Below are 20,810 nucleotides of genomic sequence, written 5' to 3'. Positions count from 1 at the left end.
GGGAGCGACTGGAAGCTGTTTGTGCCTTGGGCAATGAGGCCCCATGGCAAAACCTCACAACACAGGAAGGTGGGCCTGGGCTCCCACCACCTCCTCCTGTACTTCCTCCTCCAAGGGCAGCTCTTTCCAGGCCTGGGCATCTGTGGGGACCTTCCACCTGTGCCTCCGCTCAGGGGTTTGAAAATAGGGGCACTTCCTCCTGCTCAGCTTTTGAGAGGTGCTTAGATTTGAAATTGAGAAAACCTATCTGGAGAAAGGGGGGACGCAGAGGTCCACCAGAGCCATTGCTGTTCTCGCTCCTTACCAACTCCAGGACCAAAAGCCTCCTCCTGCCCCACACTGGGTCCCACTGTTGCTCTTGGGGGGAAATACTGTCTTCCTGAGTCTCTATCTCCCACCACAACATCTCCACACTGCCCTGCACACACCCAGTGCAGCATTGCTGCCTTTATAGGGCTGAGCCGGGTGGTGAATTTTTTTCTTTTTAGGGGGGGCCGGGGAAGAAGAAACTCCTTTTCTCGTGTGCTCCTCTCCGCTGTCATTCACTCGGCTCCTTTCAGCATGCAGCCAATGGAGAGTGAGGGCCTGGGAGCAGCAGGCCTTGGGTAGTGTGATTGATGGGCGAACAGGACGGAGGGGCTCTCGCACACGCTCTCTGCCTCGCTCCGCACCGCGGGGCTCCGGCTTCACATTGCCGGTGGGGGCTTCGGCTCCTGGTCCTCGCGTGTCGGTGATGGTATCTTGGGTAGGGGTGTGAGGTGCTATTGGGGTCAGAGAGTCTCAGGGTCTGGGCTGTGTCTCCTGTATGCTCCCCGGCGATGCGTGGCTCTGAGTGTGGGGCTGGCGTGGAGCGGTCGTGCGTGGCTCTGTCGCGATATCCCGAGGCGTGCAGCTGCGGCGCGATGGGTCTGAGAGCGTAGTGCCTGCCAGAGCCCGGCTCCTGCCTTCTGCTGCCGCATTTTGGGGTCTGCACGGCTGTGTCGGGGTCCAGCGGAGGGGCCCCGGGGCTCAGTGCGCTGCTCCGCTGCTGGAGCGAGGACGGACGGCGGAGGCATGGAGCACCTCGGGGCTCACCACCTGCACCAAGGCCAAGCCGAGCCCATCAGCTTCGGCATCGACCAGATCCTCAACACGTCGGAGCCGGGCAGCTGCATGGTGTCCCACTCGCGGCTGCAGGACTCGGCAGATTACGGCCTGGGTTGCATCGTGGGCAGCGCCTACAACACGGTCACCGGCGGCTACGGGGCGAGCGGCGGCGGGGCCGGAGCCTACGGCGGCACTTCGTGCAGTATGGGAGCCTTGCCCGGCTCCTACAACGTGAACATGGCGGTGAGCATGAACGGCAACGCTTTGAGCTCGGCCGGGGGGGTGATCCGCGTTCCGGCCCACCGCCCCGTAGCCGGCGGCGTGCACCAGCCCCTCTCTGCCGCCGTGCCGCCGGTGAACGGCATGAACAGTCTGACGGGGCTCACCTTTCCCTGGATGGAGAGCAACAGGCGGTACACAAAGGACAGGTTCACAGGTGAGTCCGGACCCCTTCCTTCCCCGTTCCTCTCCTCGCTGGGCAAGCAGGAGCCGGTGCCGGGCCGCGCCCGGCCGTCGGGGCTGGAACAGGCCGGGAACGCGAAGGGATGGGAATGCGGGAGCATTCCGGTTCCCCTGCGTTTTGCCGTCGTTATTATTATTATAATTCTTGGGGAAAGGCGGAGAACTCCTCGAGCCCCCGCCGCCCGCACAAGCACCCACCCAAAGTTGCTTCGTCGATGAGGCACCGTCAGTAGCCCCGGCCCGGCGGAGAGCGGCGGTCCCGGTCCGTGCGGCCGCTTCGGCTTCCTCTCGCCCCGCGTCCCCGCCGCGCTCAGCCCTTCCCCAACCAACGGGGACTTCGCACAGTCCCGAGCGGGGTTGGAGCCGCTTCCCGGAGCCGCCGCCTTTTCCAGGTGTAGCCGCTCTCGTTTATTATTTTCGATTGGTTTTGTTTGCTTGTTTTTGTTTCTCCAAACAAAGCAAAAAACTCCAACAACGAAAATAATGTGGAAAAAAACCCAACCACCCAACAGAAAAAAAAAAAAAAAAAAAAAAAAAAAAACAAAGCAAAACAAACCAAACCCCCAACGAATTCGTAACTGGGAAAATTTTCTCGGCCGCGGCCCCGGGACCGCTTTTGCTCAAGTTCCCGTTTCGTTTCTCTCCGCTCGCATTTAGCCCCGTCCCGGCGGCCCCGACCCTGCCCGGCCGCAGCGCTCGCAAACAACGCGGCTTTTACCCAACTAGTATTATTAGATTTATTATTATTATTATTATTATTATTTTCGTTGGAGAAAAACAAACGAAACGAAACAAAAACGAAAAGCGAATCCCGTTTTCAACGCGCGAAGTTATTTTTTGGGTACAAAACGATCGGGCAGGGCTGTTATAGCAGCGCCGAACTGAAATTGCCCCGGTTCCCGATCGCACGGGACAAGGAGAACCGGGCCGGGTCCTCTGCGATGCTCCTGGGTTGGAGCGGTGGGGCCGGGCTGGGTCGGGCTGAGGGCAGACAGCGGGACCCTCCCCGTCCCCAAACTCCCACTCTCCGCTGCTTCACTGCTGCTTTTTCGTTTCTTTCCGAAAGCGCCGTGCTGCCCCTCCGCCCCAACCCCGCCATTGCTTGTTTTGTTTCGTTTTGGTTTTCTTTCTTTCCTTTTTCTTTTTTTTTCTTTCTTTTTTATTTATTTTATTTTATATTTTATATTTTATTTTATTTTTTATTTTTCGACCTTAAGGGCTGCAAAAAACCGGGTCGAAGCTGGGCGAGGAGCTGCCCGTCCCGCCCGCCGTGCCCGCAGCCCGTCTGCAGCCCCGGGCTCTCCCCCCTATTATGGCCGCCGAGGTCGGAGTTCGGTGCCCGGCTGCGTTCCTCTGTCCGTGCCCATCTCTGCCCCGCAGCTCCACAGTGGGGGGGTCCCCAGCCCAGCGCCCGGGAGCCGGAGCCCTTGTGCTGATATGTCGCTGCTTGCTTCTTTGCCTCTCATCCCCCCTTCCATGTCCCCCCCAGTGGCCCTCTCACCCTTCACTGTAACACGCCGTATAGGTCACCCCTACCAGAACCGCACGCCCCCCAAGAAGAAGAAGCCGCGCACGTCCTTCACCCGCCTGCAGATCTGTGAGCTGGAGAAGCGCTTCCACCGGCAGAAGTACCTGGCCTCTGCTGAGCGTGCAGCCCTGGCCAAGGCCCTCAAGATGACGGACGCACAGGTGAAGACCTGGTTCCAGAACCGGCGCACCAAGTGGAGGTGAGGGGGCTGAGGGCTGCAGCGTGGGGCCGGTCCTGGGCTGGGGGATGCGGTGGTGAGAGCACTATGGGGTCTGCATGTGTATGTATGTGTGGAGGTTTCTTGGTGTATGCACGTGGATGGTGCACATGTGTGCATACAGGGCATGTGTGCACGGCTGCACGGTGTGAGTGCATTTGTGTGTAGGCCATGCATGCGTGGGTGTGCACACAGTGTGCACGTGTGTGACCTTGTATGCAGATGTGTGCGTGTGTGCAAGCCAGCTGTATGCACATGGGTGTGTGTGCATTCAGTGTGAGCACAAGGAGGGTGTGCAGGAAAATGCGTGTGTGTGTAAGGCTAGTAGGCACATGGTGCATGTGCTCCTGGGGTGCAGTATGCGGGACCCCCAGCCTGGCGGGGAGCCCACCGGGGAGTCACAACTGCGGCTGCACAGCTCCTGTGCTGCATTGGCAGTGGGACCCTCAGGGATCCTCCTGTGTTGTATGGTACTGGGGGGCCTGGGCTGGGTCCTGCACCTGGTGCTATTGGGATACGGAGCCCTGCATATGCTCAGATTTTGCCCCCCGCAGGGCTTACTGCTCCTCCTTGCAAAAGTGCATTTTTTCCTCCTGGATGTGCCAGTACATGCGGGCAGGAGAGGAGGAGGTCAGGCTCTCATGGAGCTCCCAGGCTCTACCCCATGCTGCAGTTTCCCAGGGTGTCCCTGGAGAGGCAGTCAGCTTTAGCAACAGGCTGCAAAATTGGGTGAGGGGCAGCTGGGTGCTGGGGGGGCTGTGCTGCTTGGTGCAGAAGGGAGGCACCTTTTGCTTTTCCTATGTGTGAGCTGCCTGAATGTGTGCTCACTGCCAAAGCAAAGGATTCCAGGCAGGAAAATGGGGCCATGCCTCCCTCCGTCCCCTTTTCCATCTGGATACTCCATGTATAAAGGGCTGAATCCTTCCGTAGGAAGACCAAGCTGATCATGGGTATTTTGCAAGTTAAAGCTTCACTCCTGGATGTTTCTACGTTTTCTCCAGTGTGGAGGAAATGGGCTTCCCCAGGAGCTGTGTGGGTTTGGATGAGCAATGGGGGATAGGAAGCTTGAACCAAGGCGTGAGCCCTCAGCAGAGTCCACTCATAAAGAGCCCACGGAGAGCAGCTCCTTCAGCACAGGGAGGTTGAGGGCTGAAGGGGTTTCTGTTGGCTAAGAGCAAGGTCCTGGAGGAGGAGGAACAGCCCTGCACAACAGGGTCAGCTGTCTTCTAACCTGGTTTCCTAAGGAAGTGAGGCAAATGTGGCTTGGCTGCCTCTCCTTGCGTCTGTCAATACTCCTTGCGTCTGTTGGCTAAGTTCAATCCCCTTTGGCAGGGGAGCAGAGGATACAAACCTATTCATACACTTGACAAAGAAAAATAGCTGGGTGAAGAGAAAGGAATGACTGGTTCTGTCGGAGGGAAAGGCTGCAGCCTGACCTCAGCCACAGTATTAGATATGGGAGAATCCACATGAGCCTGAGCTTAAATAAATAAGGGCTGGGGGAGAGCTTTTCCTGTGTCTGAAGCCCCTTCCTCACTTGCATCCATGGGAATGAAGTGGCTGAGTGGTCCCCTCCCCAGCTTTGGGTGCTCGCTTGAGACACAGGCGTAAGGTTTGGTTCCTTCCTCTGATCGAGCAGATCCGAACCTGCAAATTCCAGCCTGAGGCAGAAGGGTGAGTGCACAGCCAGGTGCTGGTGGCATCATGCTTCAGCTGCCCAGCTGTGGGGCTCCCTGTTCCCACCCCCAGGAGCATCTCCTCCTTGTGCAGGCAGTCATTAAAAATTCATTGCAGTGCAGACTGAGCGGCCCCGGTGCCACAGGAGCCCCTGTCGCTGGGATGTGTGACACAGGGAGATGTTGACACTGTGATGAGAACAGGGACTGAGCCGTGAGCCACACGCTGCCTGTGTACACCTGGTGGCCTAGTGCCCCATGTCCCCAGCCCTGCTCCGGGTGTCACTACCGCACTCAGAGCTGCCATCTCCAATCCCTATGGAGGAAGAAGACAAGATGATTTGTGTTCCCTGCGAGTTGCTAAATTAAAAAGCTGTCATTGCCCCTGTCTGTAAGCAAGGGAGGGGTGCCAGGGATGCTCCCCAGTGGGAGCTGGGGCACTACAGGTTGCAGCTATTGAGGTACGGATGTGGGATTTTCCTTGCGGATTTAAGCAGATTGAGGCCATTCCTCTCCTATCCCCTCCTCCCAGACACTCCGGGGCTTGGACCTGCAGGGCATCTTCTCCAGCCACCCCCTAATCCCCCCTCCCCTCCCCTGGATGAGCTCAGCTTTGCCTCTGTCATTCCAGACAGGCGCGTGTCTGACCTGTTCTTAAAAATTCCCTCCTCCGCCCTGCCCAGTCAGTGTGTTCTGGTATTTGGTTGTTCTCGTTGCTCTGTGTTTCTAGAGTTTAGGCTACGTTTTGCTGCTTGCAAGGTGTGTTTTTTGTCCTGTTTACTGCGAGCATCTCCTTGCTTCAGTCTCAGCGCTGCAGCCCAGGGGAAGAGATGGCAGGTTTGAGTGTGGGAGGGGGTGGGATGCTGCCCATCTCTCCCTCTGCCAGGGACCGGGCACCCATCCGAGGTGTCCCCTTGGTCCCTGCTGCAGCACTGCAGGGAATTGCACTTTGAAGTCCCCTCTTTGCTCCTTTGGATGCTTTGATTTCTGTGTGGATTTCTCCCAGGGCCAGAAATAAAGTGGAGCCTTTCACTTCTTAGCCCAAGGGAGAGATTTTTCCTTGTGTAAAAGAAGCTATCTATAGCCCCCAGTGCACGGGACATAGCAGTGGTTTGTGGGATGGGGTCAGGGCTGTGTCACCAGCCCCAACCCCTCTTTTCCTCCCCATTCCAACTCCACAACCCACTGACGGCTGTCTTTCTCCTAGGAGGCAGACAGCAGAGGAGCGGGAGGCCGAGAGGCAGCAAGCGAACCGCATTCTCATGCAGCTGCAGCAGGAAGCCTTCCAAAAAACCATCAACCAGCCCATCCAGGCCGACCCCATCTGCGTGCACAACTCCTCTCTCTTCGCCCTGCAGAACCTCCAGCCCTGGTCTGACGACTCCACCAAGATCACCAGCGTCACCACCGTCGCCTCCGCCTGTGAATAAGGGCTGGCACCTGCGGTGTCCCCTTTGTCACCGGGCACACGTTCATCCTGCGGAGCATCCTTCTATGAGGACTGATGGGGAAGGGAAATTTGCCCCCAAATTCTCCCTGCCTGCAGGGCTGCGGAGCAGAAGTGGCTCGCCTCCCCCCAGCCCTTTTGTTCTTCTGAAAGTCTCTGGTGCCGGCCTCAAACTTCCTGACATGCTTCCAGACAAAGCTGAGCCCTGACAGACGTGGCCTCAGGCGAGCACCCGGCTGGGGGAACTTCCTCTGGGTTCTGCAGGGCTCTGGGCACCCCATAGGACTATATGTATATATAATGTGCGTCTATAGGTACGCACTTTGGATTGATTGGAACAAAAGGATGCGGCTCCCTGGGAAGCGCGTTTGCGCAGCCAGGCACCGCGCTGGGCCCTTGGCGCTGGAGACGTTTGGAGATGCAACAAATGGAGAAAGCCAGCCGTCTCTTGGCCTCCCAGCAGATCTCACCTAGCTGCGTCTCCTCCCCTATTTCATTAATTTTTTCCTGCGAGGGGGGAAGAAGCGAAGGAACTGACAGCCTCCTGAGGACGGTAAATGTGATCTCTCAATTGCACGAAGAGCCCAAACTGTCCCCAGCCGCCACGGCCGCGGCGCCGATCAGCCCGGGCTTTAATAACGAGGAGAGCCCGTCTGGGCAGGGGTGCTGCCGCTCCGTTCTGTGGGTTATTTCCATTTCATTTGCAAAGCGTGGCCCGCTGGGTTGTTTTACCCGTGTCCCTTTATGAGGCGGTTTGCGAGGGCGAAAATCGATTTCGCTTCCGACTTGGTTGTTTCTTTTAATTGTTCTGAGGGAATGAGACACAATTAAGCAAAGCACTTCCTATAGCAAACGCCGGGAATATATAGATATTATATATACAGTATATATTTTTCAGTTACTTATAATCTAAAGCAGCACTGCCAATTTAAACAGCTAGTACAGGCAAGCGAGCAGAAAACCTATTTTCAGTGAGATTTTTTTAAGGCTTTTTCTTTTGTTTTTTTAAGTTATGCACTTATAAGGTGTTTTCTGTGTATTCATTTTATAAAGTGCTTGTGTAATTTATGTGGAAACGAAAAATAAAAGATAAAAAAGAAAAAAAAAAGAAAAGGTCTCTGGGGTGCTGAATAAATCATGGAGTGCTTTGCTCTTCCCTATTAGATCCCTGAAAGGAGATGTGGATCGGAGCTGTGCGGGAGGCTGGGCTGCTTAAGATGAAAATAGAGTTAGTGCTTTCTCCGTTCGGCTTTGCTTGATTCTGCTGGGTTCAGAAGCTCTGGGTGGGTTTGGCTCCCCGTCCCAGAGCTGTTTGTAGGCTCTGGCTGTGCATGTGGCACCTGTGTTAATTGCAGGAACCGGGAGCTCTGCCTTCAGAGCGGGTGGGGAATTTCCCCGAGTGGCACAGGCAGCACTGGGGCCGGCTGTTAGCAGTGGGACTGTGCAGAAAGCAGGGCTGAAGGATAGGAAACCTCCAGCAGCAGCGTGGGGAATTATTCCCTGATGGGGAATCACTGTGTTCCATCCGTGCTCAGCCTTGTTCTGGGACATCACCCTCATCACCCCATCACCCTGCGCAGGAGGAGGAAAACCCTATGGGTGGGAAAGTTCTACCCTGCTTCCCCCAAGGGAGACCCTCAGGGCTGCGGCCTTGGCTCCAGCCCGGCCCTTCCCTCAGTGCTGGGGCTGTGTGGGGGTTGTGACCCTGCTGCCCCCAGCTCCTGGCCCAAGAAATGCCACCACGCAGATCAGGGCTGGGTCCTGGGCTGGGCAGCGCAGCTCTGGCAGGTTGGGAAGAGGGAGTACAAATAAGCCATTTACTGGGGTCTGGTTTTGTTTTCCCCAGACCAAGCACTGCAGGATCAGATTCAGTACTTGTGGTCTTTCAGGGTTTTCCCATCCTGCAGTCCAACACAAAAATGAGCACAGAGAGAAACATCTACAGAGGTGGAAAGAAAGAAAGCCAAAAGAAGAGGGGAAAAATAAGAGAGAAAGCACAGGAGAATGCAGAGCACAGATCTGGGGGGATACCTTGAAAAGATACCTGCTTACAAAGAAACAGAATAAAACAAGTCATGGTAGTTTGTTTGTTTGTTTCTCCCAGATAAATGTGACAGGAGCCTTTTGTTTCAATTCTGTTTGATGCATGGAGAGGTCTGCTGGTGCCAGACAGGATCCTTGTTCAGTAGGTGCCCAAGTGGGATGGCTGTGCTTTGGGCTTCACCTCCAGGAAGATTTGCTGCCCCGGGGATGGGGGGGCTCACATTCTCCTTTCCAAGGTTTCCCTGCAGCAAAAAGAAACCAACAGCAGCAAAATAAATATGAAAGGGATCACACCGCTCACCATTGATATTAAAAGTGTTTTCTATTTTATTATCGTGACACATCAATATCTTAAAATCTAATTCCAAGACAGCCATTTTATAATATCCACATGACTTGTTTTGTATTCCAAAATGCTTCCCAGCAAAGCTGAATGTATGATAATGCACATTGGAGGGCGTGTGCTCAGACGCAATATTTAGTTACACCTTCTGCTAGAGACTGTGCACTTCCTCCTTTTCTTATCAATCTTTCCTGTTTTAAAAAAGACCAAAAGGCAAAAAAGAGAATCTTGCTAGGAAGTGACAGCGTACGTACCATTAGAGACAGAAGAATACTTGTCTGCTCTTACAATTGCTGCTGGAATGGGTTTCTGTTAAAGTGTTTTTTCCTGGATTCATTTTTAATATTAGATTTGTGGTGGGAGGATTTTGCTATGCAAACACGACGGTCTGTGCCCAGACAATAACATTCACCTGAAAGACGATGGAATTAAATCCATAAGCAACGATGCAAAATGGTGACATACAGCTGTATGTTTTGTGGTCACATCCTGGGGCTGTGCTCACCACGCTGACGGCTCAGCTTTTGGTGCTGTACCAGTTTGGGAACAGGAACACGACTGCACTGAGAAGCACTGAAAGTCATTTCCTCCTTCCGCTTATCTCACAGTGTAGCAAATCCCAAATGTGAAACTGGAGTTAGTGCAAGTTGGTTTTTCAGTGTCTGTCCAACTGCCTTGAGGAAATACAGAGCCAGCCAGAGAACTCTGGCTGGAGGAGAAAAATTGGCATGAAACGTGACCAAAAGCAACGGGTTGCTCTAGTTTGGCTATGGATGTGCTGAGCTTTCGAAGGCAAAATTTGGAGTTGGGGCAGAGCGGGGGGTGGGGAGCACAGCAGTGAAAGGAACACCGAACATCTGTGCGGAGCTGGAGGAGACGAAGTACAGCTGGATGGGCTGCGGTCATCTGGGCTCAGTCCCAGCTCAGCGAGCTTCATGGGCACAGGGGAGAGAGAAGCCTGGTCTGCACTGGGAGGCCTGGTCCCCACTGAGCAGCATGGTCCCCACTGAAAGGCTTGGCCCCCATCAATAATCCTGCTTCTATCAAGTGGCCTGGTACTCAACTAAAATCCTGGCCCCCACCTAGCAGCATGGTCCCTATCCAGCCAATCAGCTGGGCACTAGGGTCATCCAAACGAGGGATGACTGCCTTGGCTCCACCAGGGCTGGGGGTGTTGCTGGAGCCCTGGGTTGGGGGTCAAAGGATCAGTGTGTGTTTCTACAGAGCTGAGCAGGCTCCATCAGCATCCCTGCAAGCAGGCTGTAGGGATGCATGTAGCTTCTCTAGGGCTGTGCTGTCCTATCTGCAGGGTGTTTGGTGGCTGTCTGACAGCTCAGGGTCACTTGCAGCTGGCATTTGTGGGAGGATCACCAGGCAGGTGTGCCTAGCCCCAGACACAGCTTGCTGTAATTAATAATGAAGGGAGGATCTGCTTCTACCAGCAGATATATATAGGATCATTCCCCTCCTCCCCCCCACCTCTACTAGGGCTCTTAAAGTGCTGTATTTTTTATTTTTAATATATATTTTGTTTTAACCTTCCTAGTCAGCAACTGGTGGTTCTTCCTGCTGCTATTGTTTGGATATGCTCGTAATTAGCCTACAAGGCTTAAATGAGTGCTGTTGGGTGGGAACAGGGGCTGCTGAGAGCAGAGCCCCCACCGTGGGTAGCTCAGGTTCTGAGGGTGCTGGGAGTGCAAGAGCTGTTCTGCTGAAAGCTGGGTGGGTTGCATGGCAAAGCAAACCCTGTCTGGTGTCTTAGGACAGCTGGAACCTCTTAAATTATTTCTTGTTTTGTTTTCTGCCAGAAAAATACCTGTTGAGTGATGCTGATTTCTTTGTGCAACGCTGATGATTTGCCGTTTCTTCTTTGAAAAGCTCCTTGTGAAACAAGGATTGGATTTATTAGAGGAGCCCATTTTGAAACTTCATGAATGAAAAGATCTCCATTTGTGAGGAAAATCTGGAGTCCTTTTCTAAATGCTTTTTGGCAGATATTAAGTAAAGAAATGTGTGAAGTCATAGATGATCGCAGCAAGCTTCTGCTGGGGTCAGACCATCCGGATTGCCTCTGTTTCTGTAGATCTTTTCCTTATGAAACTAGCTGGGGCTCTGATTTGATTATCATGTTTGTTGTTATTTTTGGCCTTAGTTACAGTAGGAAACTTTATCACTGTATGTCAGTGCTCACCCAATGTCAGGATGCAGGTTCTTTGCCCTCATTCCTCTCCTTTGCTCAGAAGCATTTTGTTTTAAATGAAGTCTGTAAATATATGTAAAACATAATGATATATTCAAAAAGTTGTTTTTTTTTTTTTTCCCCAAAGGCAGAAATGAAGTTGGCTTTTCTGAGGCAGGGAAGCAATGTCTGGCTTCATCTTTCCACACTGGGCAGCATCAATCTGTGTGCTCCCTCATCACCAGCTGAGCTTCCAGCTGAAATCGTGCTTGTGCTTCAGGAGCAAAAACCAACTTCTGCAATGGAGGTGAGGTGTCTCGGGTCTGATTTTTGAGCGGGAACAAGAGAGGCTTGAGAAAACGCATTTTCTCCTTTCCTGCAAAGAATGTGAGAAGCTGTGGTTAGCTGCCTGTCTCCTAGGCAGCAGTCGCCTAAAAATAACAAATGAGTGATTAAAGAAAATCAGTCAATATATACTTTTCTTTTTTTAAACTACAGTTGGAAAGCCTCGCAATGGGTGCAATACAGGAGAATGAAGAGAGAGCTCTGCTTCCCAGGTGCTTTCATTTATCAGCAAGAGGAAGAGCTTGGGCAGGGATGTTGTTCGGGGCTTGATGCTTGCTGTCCCCAGCCTGTGTGTGGCTCCTGGACAACGCAGGGCTGCTGGACTCCTCCTCTTTGGGATTTAGGTGAAGAGCACTGTGTTCATGGTGCTGGTGATCAGCAGTGTGAATCCAGGCCTGGGATGCTGAGTGTGTTGGATGTGAACTGTGGTTGAGGTAAGTGAGCACACATGCAGCAAGCTGTGGCTAGGTATCTACATGGCACCCCTGCATGGGGATGTGAATTCACTGAACTGACTATGCTCTTTGCACACTCATCCTCTTGGAGATGCCTGCAGAGACCCAGCTTCCATCCCAGCATGGAAAACAAATGCTGAAAACGTATCAGTTATTATGCTGGGTCTGAATCTGGTTAACATACCTGTCCCAAGGTGTTGGGTGGCACATAGACACAATGTGCTCTTTAGGACTGTGGGACACGAGTCCCCTGGAGCCATACGTTAGCAAACTTGCAGCAGTTGGTTTCACTAGCAGGATGTGTGCCAAGCCTGGGGGATGCATGCTGTAAGCACGGGCCTGGCAGAGCCACACCTGCAGTGTCACCTGCATGAAAGAGTCCTGAGAGCACTCATGGATGGGAGGTGCTGCCAAAATAAGGGTGCAGTACTACTGAGCTTCTGCACTGAGTATCTGGCTCCCCTCGCTGTGGAAATCCCTAACAGCAGCCCAAATGGGCCCTGGTGGGATGGGGGGGAGTGAGGAGCCCTTGCTATGCAAACTGTGGTGGCAGGGAGGAGGCTTGTGTGGCTCTGAGCTCACGGTTTCTCCTTCCTGGAGCCCTCCTGCAGCCGCCCACTGGTAGGCCACGGGTGGACTGGACACGGAGGACGGTGCCCCCAGCCCCACGCCCTCTCCCTTGTGCAGGAGGGGGAAGCAGCCCTGGAGCATCCCCTGCTGCTGGGCCGTCCTGCAGCAATTGCGGGTGCCGGGCTCCACCTAGGGGCTGCTCAGGGATAAGGGGCTGAGCCTGCCTGGATGCTGGCGGGGGGCTCCGGGCCGCCCCCTGCATCACTCGTCGGGATTTGGATGCAGAGATGCTGAGTGCATTGAGCACATCTTCCAGGAAAAGCAGAAAACGCTAAACGAGATAAACAAGGAAACGATGACTTCTTTTTTTCTTTGTCAATAATGCTCAAGGAAATCACCTGTACTTTATTATCCCATTCATACGTTTAATGCTATTAAAGTAGGAGTCTGGGCTGAGCTGCAGGAAATCAAAGCACTTAATGGGGCAGACGCAAGCTCTCCCTCCTCCCTCCCCAAAGGTGATTTGAACCAGTTTAAACAAATGTGTCTTCTCTTAAAATAATTATGTGATTTAGAGATGCTTTTCCCTGGCTCATATCAAATGACTTTAATGGGGTCTGCTCGTATGTGTGTGTCTGTTTAACCAGTTATTGCTTTTTAAAGCTGCATTCATTCCCCAGTTTTTGCCAGAAAAGTAATTCTCTCTGAGATGGGATTATTTGCGCTCCATCATCACTTGGTATTTATTCAACAGTGCATTTAGTAGTGAAATGGTGCCCAGAGGGCAGAGGCCAAATTGTGATCTAAAACAACGTGCTGAAATTTGGGAATAATATCTTCTGGATGATTTATCAGCTGTGAAGCTTTTTTTTCCTCCTCTATTTACCTATTTATTTGCTCTCTTTTCAGAAAAGCAAGCTGTTCATGTGGGCACGTCCAGGTGAGTCTATGGATGTGTGCCTGCTGTCTTCACCTAATGCCTGTTTTCTCCTCTGGCCCATCTCTGGCCAAATTTGTCAGCCTTGGAGGCTCTACCTTCCTGTGACTGGTTTGTGAATAGTGGGGGCTTGCAGAGTGATGCTGAGTTGTACCAGGATGTGTGCCAAGCTCAGGAGATGCACTCTTTGAGCACAGCAGGGGAAACCCAGATAGGCAGAGCCACACCTGCAGTGCTACTTGCATGAAACAGCATTCTGAGAGCACTCATGGCTTGCTGGTGTATGAGAAAGAGGTGGGGGGGCAAGCTGGAAAGAATCAAAAGCTGCTCTGTTATTTCCTTTTGCAGGAAGGAAGGTAGGAGAACATAAAGCACTGGCATTGCAAGGAAACACTCAGAGTAGCAAACCAAGGAGATTTGGGCTGCATGGCTGTCCTTTGCTTGGCAGCTCTGCCTCCTTTCCAGAGACCCACAACTTGGAGCCCCCAGCCCCAGGAGGCTTTCCCCTTGTTAAAACTGTAGCTTTAACCCCATATAGTTTTGTCTCACTGAGCCCTCAGTGTCTTTTCAGGGTTAGATCATCAGCTTTCAGTGGAAATACACTTTGTTCCTGTATAGCTTAAATCTTTTCTGGAGGAAGAAACCACATTAACTTTGCACATCCTTTATACCTGCAGGAGCTGTGATGCACATAGCTGCATTCCCTGCCCCATCACAATGATGCAGAGCTGCACTGTTACTCTCTTTTGACCTTTACAGAGTCAGAAAACCACTACAGCTCCTTTTAAATGCTCTCTACTGATGCTGCCCTTCTCGCCACCACACAGAGTGCTCTGGGCAGTCTCTATCCTTGCTCCCACCCGGGAAGGTAACACAGATGCAGAATGGGTTTTGCTGGAGAGGTATGTAAGCAGCCTAGGTCCTTGTCCTTCCCTCTCTTGCCATCACTCACCTGTTTTGCAACTAACCACGGGCTCTGCCTCCCTCTCTCCAAGGAGCAGTGTTGATTTGCTGGGCTGTGCCTTCATCACCCACAGCTGTGGATGCCCTTTCCAGGGAAGCACTGAACTCTGATTCCAGGATGGAGGTGAAAGTTCTGAGACAGATGGGGGGTGAACTGCCAGCCTCGTGTGGACTCTGGCACCCGAGTGCCTCAGAGCACAGCAGGGGATTGAGCATGGCAGGAAACCATCTCCCCTCGAGATTGGTCCCAAGGACCCTCCAAAGAGAGCAGTGCTGGGATGGTAGCCCTCCTTGCTCATCTGCTGGCTGGAGCGAGGGAATGCTCTGGGCTTTATGAAGGAAGAAATAGCACCTGGGGTGACTTAAGCAATAGCCAGAGGAATACCCCTGTGCCTAAACCCTCATGGTGGACCGCAAGGAAGGGTTCCCAGGGTGGTGCTGCTAACATCTTGCATGGGTTTGGGGAATGAGGAGCAGCTGGTAACAGCCCAGGACTCCATGCCCCAGCAGCCCTGTGCAGGGGGGTTGTCCTGGTGGGAGGGTCTCTATCCTCAGCCCCTGTTCCTTCCCTGCCCTTTCTTTGCACCTCCCCTCTTCTGCTTCAGAAATCCAGGGCAGGAGCTTGGTGCACTTCTTTGTTTTGCAGACAGCAGCACACTGGGATAAGGTAACTAATTTGGGGAACGACTCCAGCTATCAATTTCCTGAATGAGTTGGTGGGAAATGCTTTGAAGGATAAGCCAGGTCTCACACTCTCTCTACCGTCTGCTTGGTCATGAATTACCCTTTTATTTTACTTCCTCCTTGTTCTCATTGCCACACCACTCAAACTAAAATTATTCGCCTACAACCGCAAAAGCAGGGATATATCACCTGGAGTGCTGTAGGGCTGTCGCCATATATAATGCTCTGAGCTCAATATTTATAGAGCTACATACGGCACAAATCATATCCAGAAGGCCCGTCGAGCTGGAGAGCTAGGTATAAACTCCAGAAATATCGCAAGCCATCGCTCACAAGAGACTGCCCGGCAGAGCCGCTGGCCGTACATCACGCTGTAATGCCATCCCAGTCTGCGCTCGGTGCTGGAGCAGAGCAGAGGTCACTGCCAAGCTTTCCTTCCATAAATCCTAGGCGCTGGCTCTGAGCAAGGTTAGGGGCTGGGGAGCCCTGCTCCTGGTGCTGCTTCTTGCTGCTGTTGACACCAAGGTGTCCCAGCACTGAGGGTGGGTGCCTGTGTGAAGGGTCTTGTCTTTGGCCTCTGCTGTGGGAACTGGAGGAAAAGGTGAGAAAGATGCAATGGCTTGCTTGGACCAACTTTGACAGCTATAGGCAACAGATGGCTCATCTGAAATGGGGTTCTGCTGGGTTTTAAGGGGGATCTGAGTCTCATCTTCTCACCCTTTTGGTTCACATTCTCCTTTATGTTGTGTTAGGATGTGAATTTTCTCCACGTCTCTTTTCTACAGGCCTCTGTGGTTGAGGGCACGCAGAAAACAGCCTGTCTGCATGGCAAAGATGTGGCAGTCTGTCCCAGGGGAGTCCAGGTCCACTGCCCTCCTACAAATTCCTCCTTGGTGATGGAGCTTACCCACCCATGGGGCACAGCTTCCCCAGGGCAGACCCTGCTGTGCCCCTGGGTTCTTCAGCTTCCTTGGGCAATCCAAAGAGTAAGCAAATCCCAGGTAATGTAAATGCCCCATGTCCCTGTCAGCTGCAGGAGAGCTCTCTGGAGCAGAGGCACTGATGAGGTGTAAATGAGCAAATGGGGTTGTGCCGAAGCAATTGCAGCCTGTCAGCCACTCGTGTTTCTATAATTTGTGATGGACTTAAGATAAGCGGTCTCTGTCTCTCCCCTCTCCCCCAGCAGCATGGCAGGAAGGCTCTGACATTAAGCAAAATAAAATCCAACCCTTAGCATTAAGTAAAACTCCCAGCGTGATGGGTTTGTGGCTTGCAGCAACAGCACAGCAGGAGCATGTTAAAGCCAGTCTCCAGTGAGTGGAAGAATGAAGCTTTGCAAAACCCTGACGAGGCAAAGCTCCTAAAATAACAATTGAATTAAACTTAATTCATTTTCACTTAATACCCTAATAGTGCCTTTAGCAAATGAGACTGTTATTATTTTGAGGAGGAAAATGGGGAGGCACAGTCTGGATGCAACTCGCATCTCCTTAGTGTGAAAGAAAGAAAACGGTGGTGGAAATAAATAACCATGGGGAGCAATGCAGACAATTCAGTGCTTTCCTCTGGGAATAAATGCTCCCAAACCTGAACATATTTGTATTCCAGACCCAGGAGTGTGCAAAACTGGCTATTTCTTTTCCAGATCCCTGGGGTTTGCTAAGTTTGGATCACACTCTGCACCCGAGGCTGGTTGCAACTTCTGTCCCCTCTCCTTGCCATGAAGCCCTTCCCTTGGGAAAGCTGCAGATCCTGTGCTGCTGGGCCCTGACTCAGCAGGCAGGTGAGCACAAGCTTGTGCTGTCCCATGCATGATAGACTGAGCACCCTGACATGTTGGATCTTTATTTCCAGATGTGTCTCCTATGTGCTTGAGTCCACCCTCATGATGCTGCAGGAGGATTTCACTAAGCCAGTACCCCAGTCTGTGTGCTTCATGACAGCCATGCTGGCACCAAACTACGCTTCCCAGGAGGCCACAGAGCAAGAGCAGTGCTCTCTATGGTGAGTGCAAGGAAAACATCCCCTTTGGCTGCTTGTGATGGTGGTGAACAGGACAGCAGTGGGATGTCAGGGCTGGAGGCAGCACCGCTCTGCAAACAGCTGCAGGCATTGCAGCAAAATGGGTTTCTCCTCTTAATGCAGCTCTCTGCTGTCACTGCAGCCTTCCTCCAGCAAATAGCCCAGACTGGCTGCGCAAGGTTGGCCTTGCCCTCTGCTTCTCTCACAGGCAGTCTTTGCTAATCTGTTCCTGACAGATGTTTTTTGTCTCTCATTCATAGAAACCTTTCTCCCCTTGCCTTGCTTGGGCCAGGCAGCTCCTTAGCTTTAAGAAAAAGGACAAGAGACTTTCAAAGCTCCCTGCTCATCCTCTCAGCTAGGGCTGGTTGCTTTTAGGCTTATAGTACCAAATGCAATGGGAGGTTGCTGGGACAGCAAGCATTTTCCTCATTGTAGATGGGGAAGGAGATGGGGTGTAAAGGCTACACTCCTCTGTCTTTAGGGCTGACATCAGCTGTTTGCCTTCTGGATCTCCATCTAAGAAATGGATTCTTTGAGCAGCGTTCCTTTGAAGGGAGATTCCTGACTTGGGTGGCAATCAAGGCTCAAAAAAACAAGGTCCTGGGTGTCCCTTTGCCAAAGTGCAGCACGGGACCTCCACCTTGTAGGAGACTATTTGAATAGAGACCCCTGGTCTCATTGCAGTGACATGAGCATGGGGATATTGAGGACTTTTGGGGAGTGCTGCTGGTCTCTCATGCCTGTCTTTGGGGATGCCATTGGTGGAGGAATGAAGTACGCTTGCCAAAACCCATTGAAAGAGGGTCTCAGCAAGGTGAGAGGCAAATTCCCTTCACTCTGGGCAGTGGTTTCTGCACTCTGGGATGGGCAGGACATGAAGACTGAAGGCAGGAGCTGTTTTGTAGCCTTGGTCATGGGCATTGCAGCTGATTCCTCCTTCAGGGCAAAGAAAGAGAGAAGGAAGTGAGACAAATGAAAGCTATTAGTATCAGGCGATTGAGGGATGTGGTTGAATTAAGAGAGGAACAAATGGGATTATTTGGGAGAAGCAGCAGTGGATCATAAAACAATGCATTTTCAAGGAACAAGAAATAGCAGCTGATTACAGGCAGTGTGATGCTGGCTTTGTATTGCCGCTCATGCTAGTGGGCCGGGAAGATCCCAGAAGGGGATATTTTGCCAACACCCTCTGCTTTTTAGCTTTATAAAATTACTTTCCTTAATAATAATAACAAACTTTCAGGAGGAAACCCTCCCTGCTCCATCCCACCGTGCGATGCAGGCAGGGAGCTGCAGGACCCGCAGCCTGCAGAGGTCCCCCTCGCCCAAGCTTTGAGAGCCGGGCAGGGCTGAGCGCAGGGAAAGGCCGAGCTGAGCTCGAACCACCCCCCCACCCCGCAGTCTCCGGTCGGTTCGGGTGCAGCCCTCGGGATTCTGTCCCGGAGGGATTGTTTTCCCTCGGGATGTGGGCTCGGATGGGAGGGATGCTGGTAAGCCAGGTAAATTAGCAGCCAAATTAATTAGCACTGTGGCAAACCTGGGAACTAGAGGAGAGCCCATGTTTGGGGCAGAGGTATTCATACTGTGGTTTCCCACAAGTGATGGGAACCCCACCACTACTTCTGCTCAAAAGCTTGGGTAGGGTTGGAGGAGTAGAGTGTGATCTGCACACTCTCAATTTCCTTTTTTTTATGCTGAAAATCATGTTGTGGGCATGACGATGCACCTGCCTGTGTGTCCACAGCTGTGAGCTCCAACATGTGAGCAAGTACAGCTCCTGAGCATGACTGTGACTTCTGTGCTTGGAGACCAGGTAGCCTCACTGTTATACCCCTTTTCTACCAAATACTGTGTCCCTGCTCTGAGGAAAGAGAGCAGAAAATAAGTGGGAGAGGAGCACCATGGCCTGCTGCCAGGGCAAAGAGGGAAGCCCTGTGAGAGGGCCCTCCCAGGGAGCTGGCATGGGCAGCTGTGCTCCTGGCCTTCTGCTCTGTCCATTGAGCACAGGGTGAGCCTCCTGCCCAAAGGAACATTCTCTCTGTAATAAATGGGGTGAGAGGGAGCATAGAGGCATTTTGGCTTTGTAGGGAAGGGTCAGATGAGCAGAGATTTATTTGGATGAGTTCAAAACCTTGTCAGACTCCAGCCTGGGTGTAATAATCATGTTTTTATTGTTGTAATATTTGTTTACTTACTTACTTTAATGGAAGGAGCACCTGTGATATGTGTAGGGCTGTGTTTAGGCCTCAGCAGTGCTCCATGCCCTGAGCTCACCAGGGATCCTCTGTGTCTGTGAGTCCCTATGGGCTCAGGGTGGTGGTGGTGAGATGGCAAATTGAATGCCACCGCTTCAGACCCCTTGTAATCCTATGGGAGCTGCAGAGCAGCAGCCTGGGGACAGACCTTTCCCCACTGGCAGCCGTGGGCTCGGATGTGAACTTCACCCCACCCCCCCCCACTTCAACCCCACTGCAGTGAGGGGGGGAGTGCTGCCACGTTCAGGAGATGGGAGACAGGTTCAGAAGGAGGGCTTTTGCTGGAGGAAATCGATACCCCATGAAAAGCAATTATTGAAGCATAAATTTATCATAAGGGTGATCACCAATAAAACATCTCTTGGCGACGTTTTAATTTAAAATCAAATCCGAAAAGGGCCCCCTCCCCCTTAAAAAAAAAAATAAAGAAAATCCTTAACAAGCAGAAAAATAACTGCAGCCCTTGGAACACTTCATTATACGTTCAAAGAGAGCTCCATCATCTTCGCACCGACGCCGGGCTCTGCTCTTCTGATGGATCCAATGCAGCTGATTTATGGAAATGACTTGCAAATCCATAAATGTAGTTTGCAGTGACAGCCGTGCATATCACGAGTAATTCCTTTAAAGTATGCAAAGAAAAATGATTCATATCTGGTTGGACCTCGGCTTTTCCAAGGGTCGCCACTCTCGAGTCTTGATGTGTTTGTCTGTATTGCTTTTCCCCCGTCGATTTTCTTTCTTTTTTTTTTTTAACTCGGTGATGGATGAGGCGGAGATCTTAGAGCTGAAAGCCGGGACCCCGAGGCGGTCGGCGAGCAAAGGGTTAACCCCGCGGGCAGGTGGCTGTGTCTTCTCTCCCCCCCGGGGACACGCGTGGGTGGGACGCGATGTGCACCGCCGCCCTGGGTCTCCCCACCCCGCTTTTCCCCGCACCCCCCTCCCCATAGGTTTCAGCTCCGGGACCCGAAAGCTTAATTGTGATAATTAATTAGCCCTCCGCTTGTGATTGCCGGGCGATTGAGGGAAGGGGGGGGGGGGGGGGGGGAGGGAAGAGCCCAGGAGACACAGCGCACCCGTGCCTCAGTTTCCCCGTCTGCTAAGAGTGCAGCGCCCGGGGAGGAAGAAGCTCCGGGTTTGGGGGCAGGGATAGGCCCTCCCCGGGGACACAACGGGGCGCACAGTGAGCGGGTTCCGGAATATTTCCCTCTTTTCGTTATTATCCCAGGTACCCCCCAAACCCCCTGTGGTCTCCCCGAAGATCATCTCCCGGCGGTGTCTCTGCTGATGCATTCCTAAGGTTTCGTGATGCAATAACCAGAAAACGCGGCATATTTCCACATTATCATCCAATTTCCCTTCCCGGGTATTTAGTTCAACTCTTTAACACCAGCCACATAATTAGAATTTGGATTTCCATTAATTTTCCTTGGGCCTGCAACCATTTGAAGATCACACTGGTAATTAACGTGATACATCACTAATTTCGCCGAGCACGAGCTATAAGCGGGAGCTCCCCCTCCTCCCGACGGGGGGGACGGGGTGCGGGTGGCCGGGAGCTGGTTGGGGGGCACCGACCTCCCCCCCAGCAGCGGTGC

At 52.5% G+C, this 20,810-nt stretch overlaps 1 protein-coding gene and 1 long non-coding RNA gene across 2 annotated transcripts; both read left to right on the top strand.

Moving 5' to 3' along the window:
* Positions 1 to 515: 515 nt before the first annotated feature.
* TLX1 (T cell leukemia homeobox 1) lies at positions 516 to 6,445 on the top strand. Its single transcript, XM_072340545.1, has 3 exons — positions 516 to 1,522; positions 3,074 to 3,275; positions 6,177 to 6,445. The coding sequence occupies exons 1-3, from the start codon at positions 1,054 to 1,056 to the stop codon at positions 6,397 to 6,399; spliced, it is 894 nt and encodes a 297-aa protein (XP_072196646.1). The 5' UTR covers positions 516 to 1,053; the 3' UTR covers positions 6,400 to 6,445.
* A 5,204-nt stretch (positions 6,446 to 11,649) lies between these two features.
* LOC140253713 (uncharacterized) lies at positions 11,650 to 14,346 on the top strand. Its single transcript, XR_011903963.1, has 4 exons — positions 11,650 to 11,760; positions 13,261 to 13,291; positions 14,116 to 14,190; positions 14,284 to 14,346. It is a non-coding gene; the product is annotated as an uncharacterized lncRNA (long non-coding RNA).
* The last annotated feature ends 6,464 nt before the right edge of the window (positions 14,347 to 20,810 follow it).

Source organism: Excalfactoria chinensis, chromosome 6, assembly GCF_039878825.1.
Source record: "Excalfactoria chinensis isolate bCotChi1 chromosome 6, bCotChi1.hap2, whole genome shotgun sequence".
Taxonomy (NCBI): domain Eukaryota; kingdom Metazoa; phylum Chordata; class Aves; order Galliformes; family Phasianidae; genus Excalfactoria; species Excalfactoria chinensis.
This window is presented reverse-complemented; position numbering and strand designations above follow the sequence as displayed.

Excerpts from the sequence above, each read along its gene's own strand:
- TLX1 (XM_072340545.1), top strand. The coding sequence starts at position 1,054 with ATGGAGCACCTCGGGGCTCACCACCTGCACCAAGGCCAAGCCGAGCCC. Across the intron at positions 1,523-3,073 it reads CACAAAGGACAGGTTCACAG|GTCACCCCTACCAGAACCGC; the intron begins GTGAGTCCGGAC and ends CACGCCGTATAG. Across the intron at positions 3,276-6,176 it reads AACCGGCGCACCAAGTGGAG|GAGGCAGACAGCAGAGGAGC; the intron begins GTGAGGGGGCTG and ends TCTTTCTCCTAG.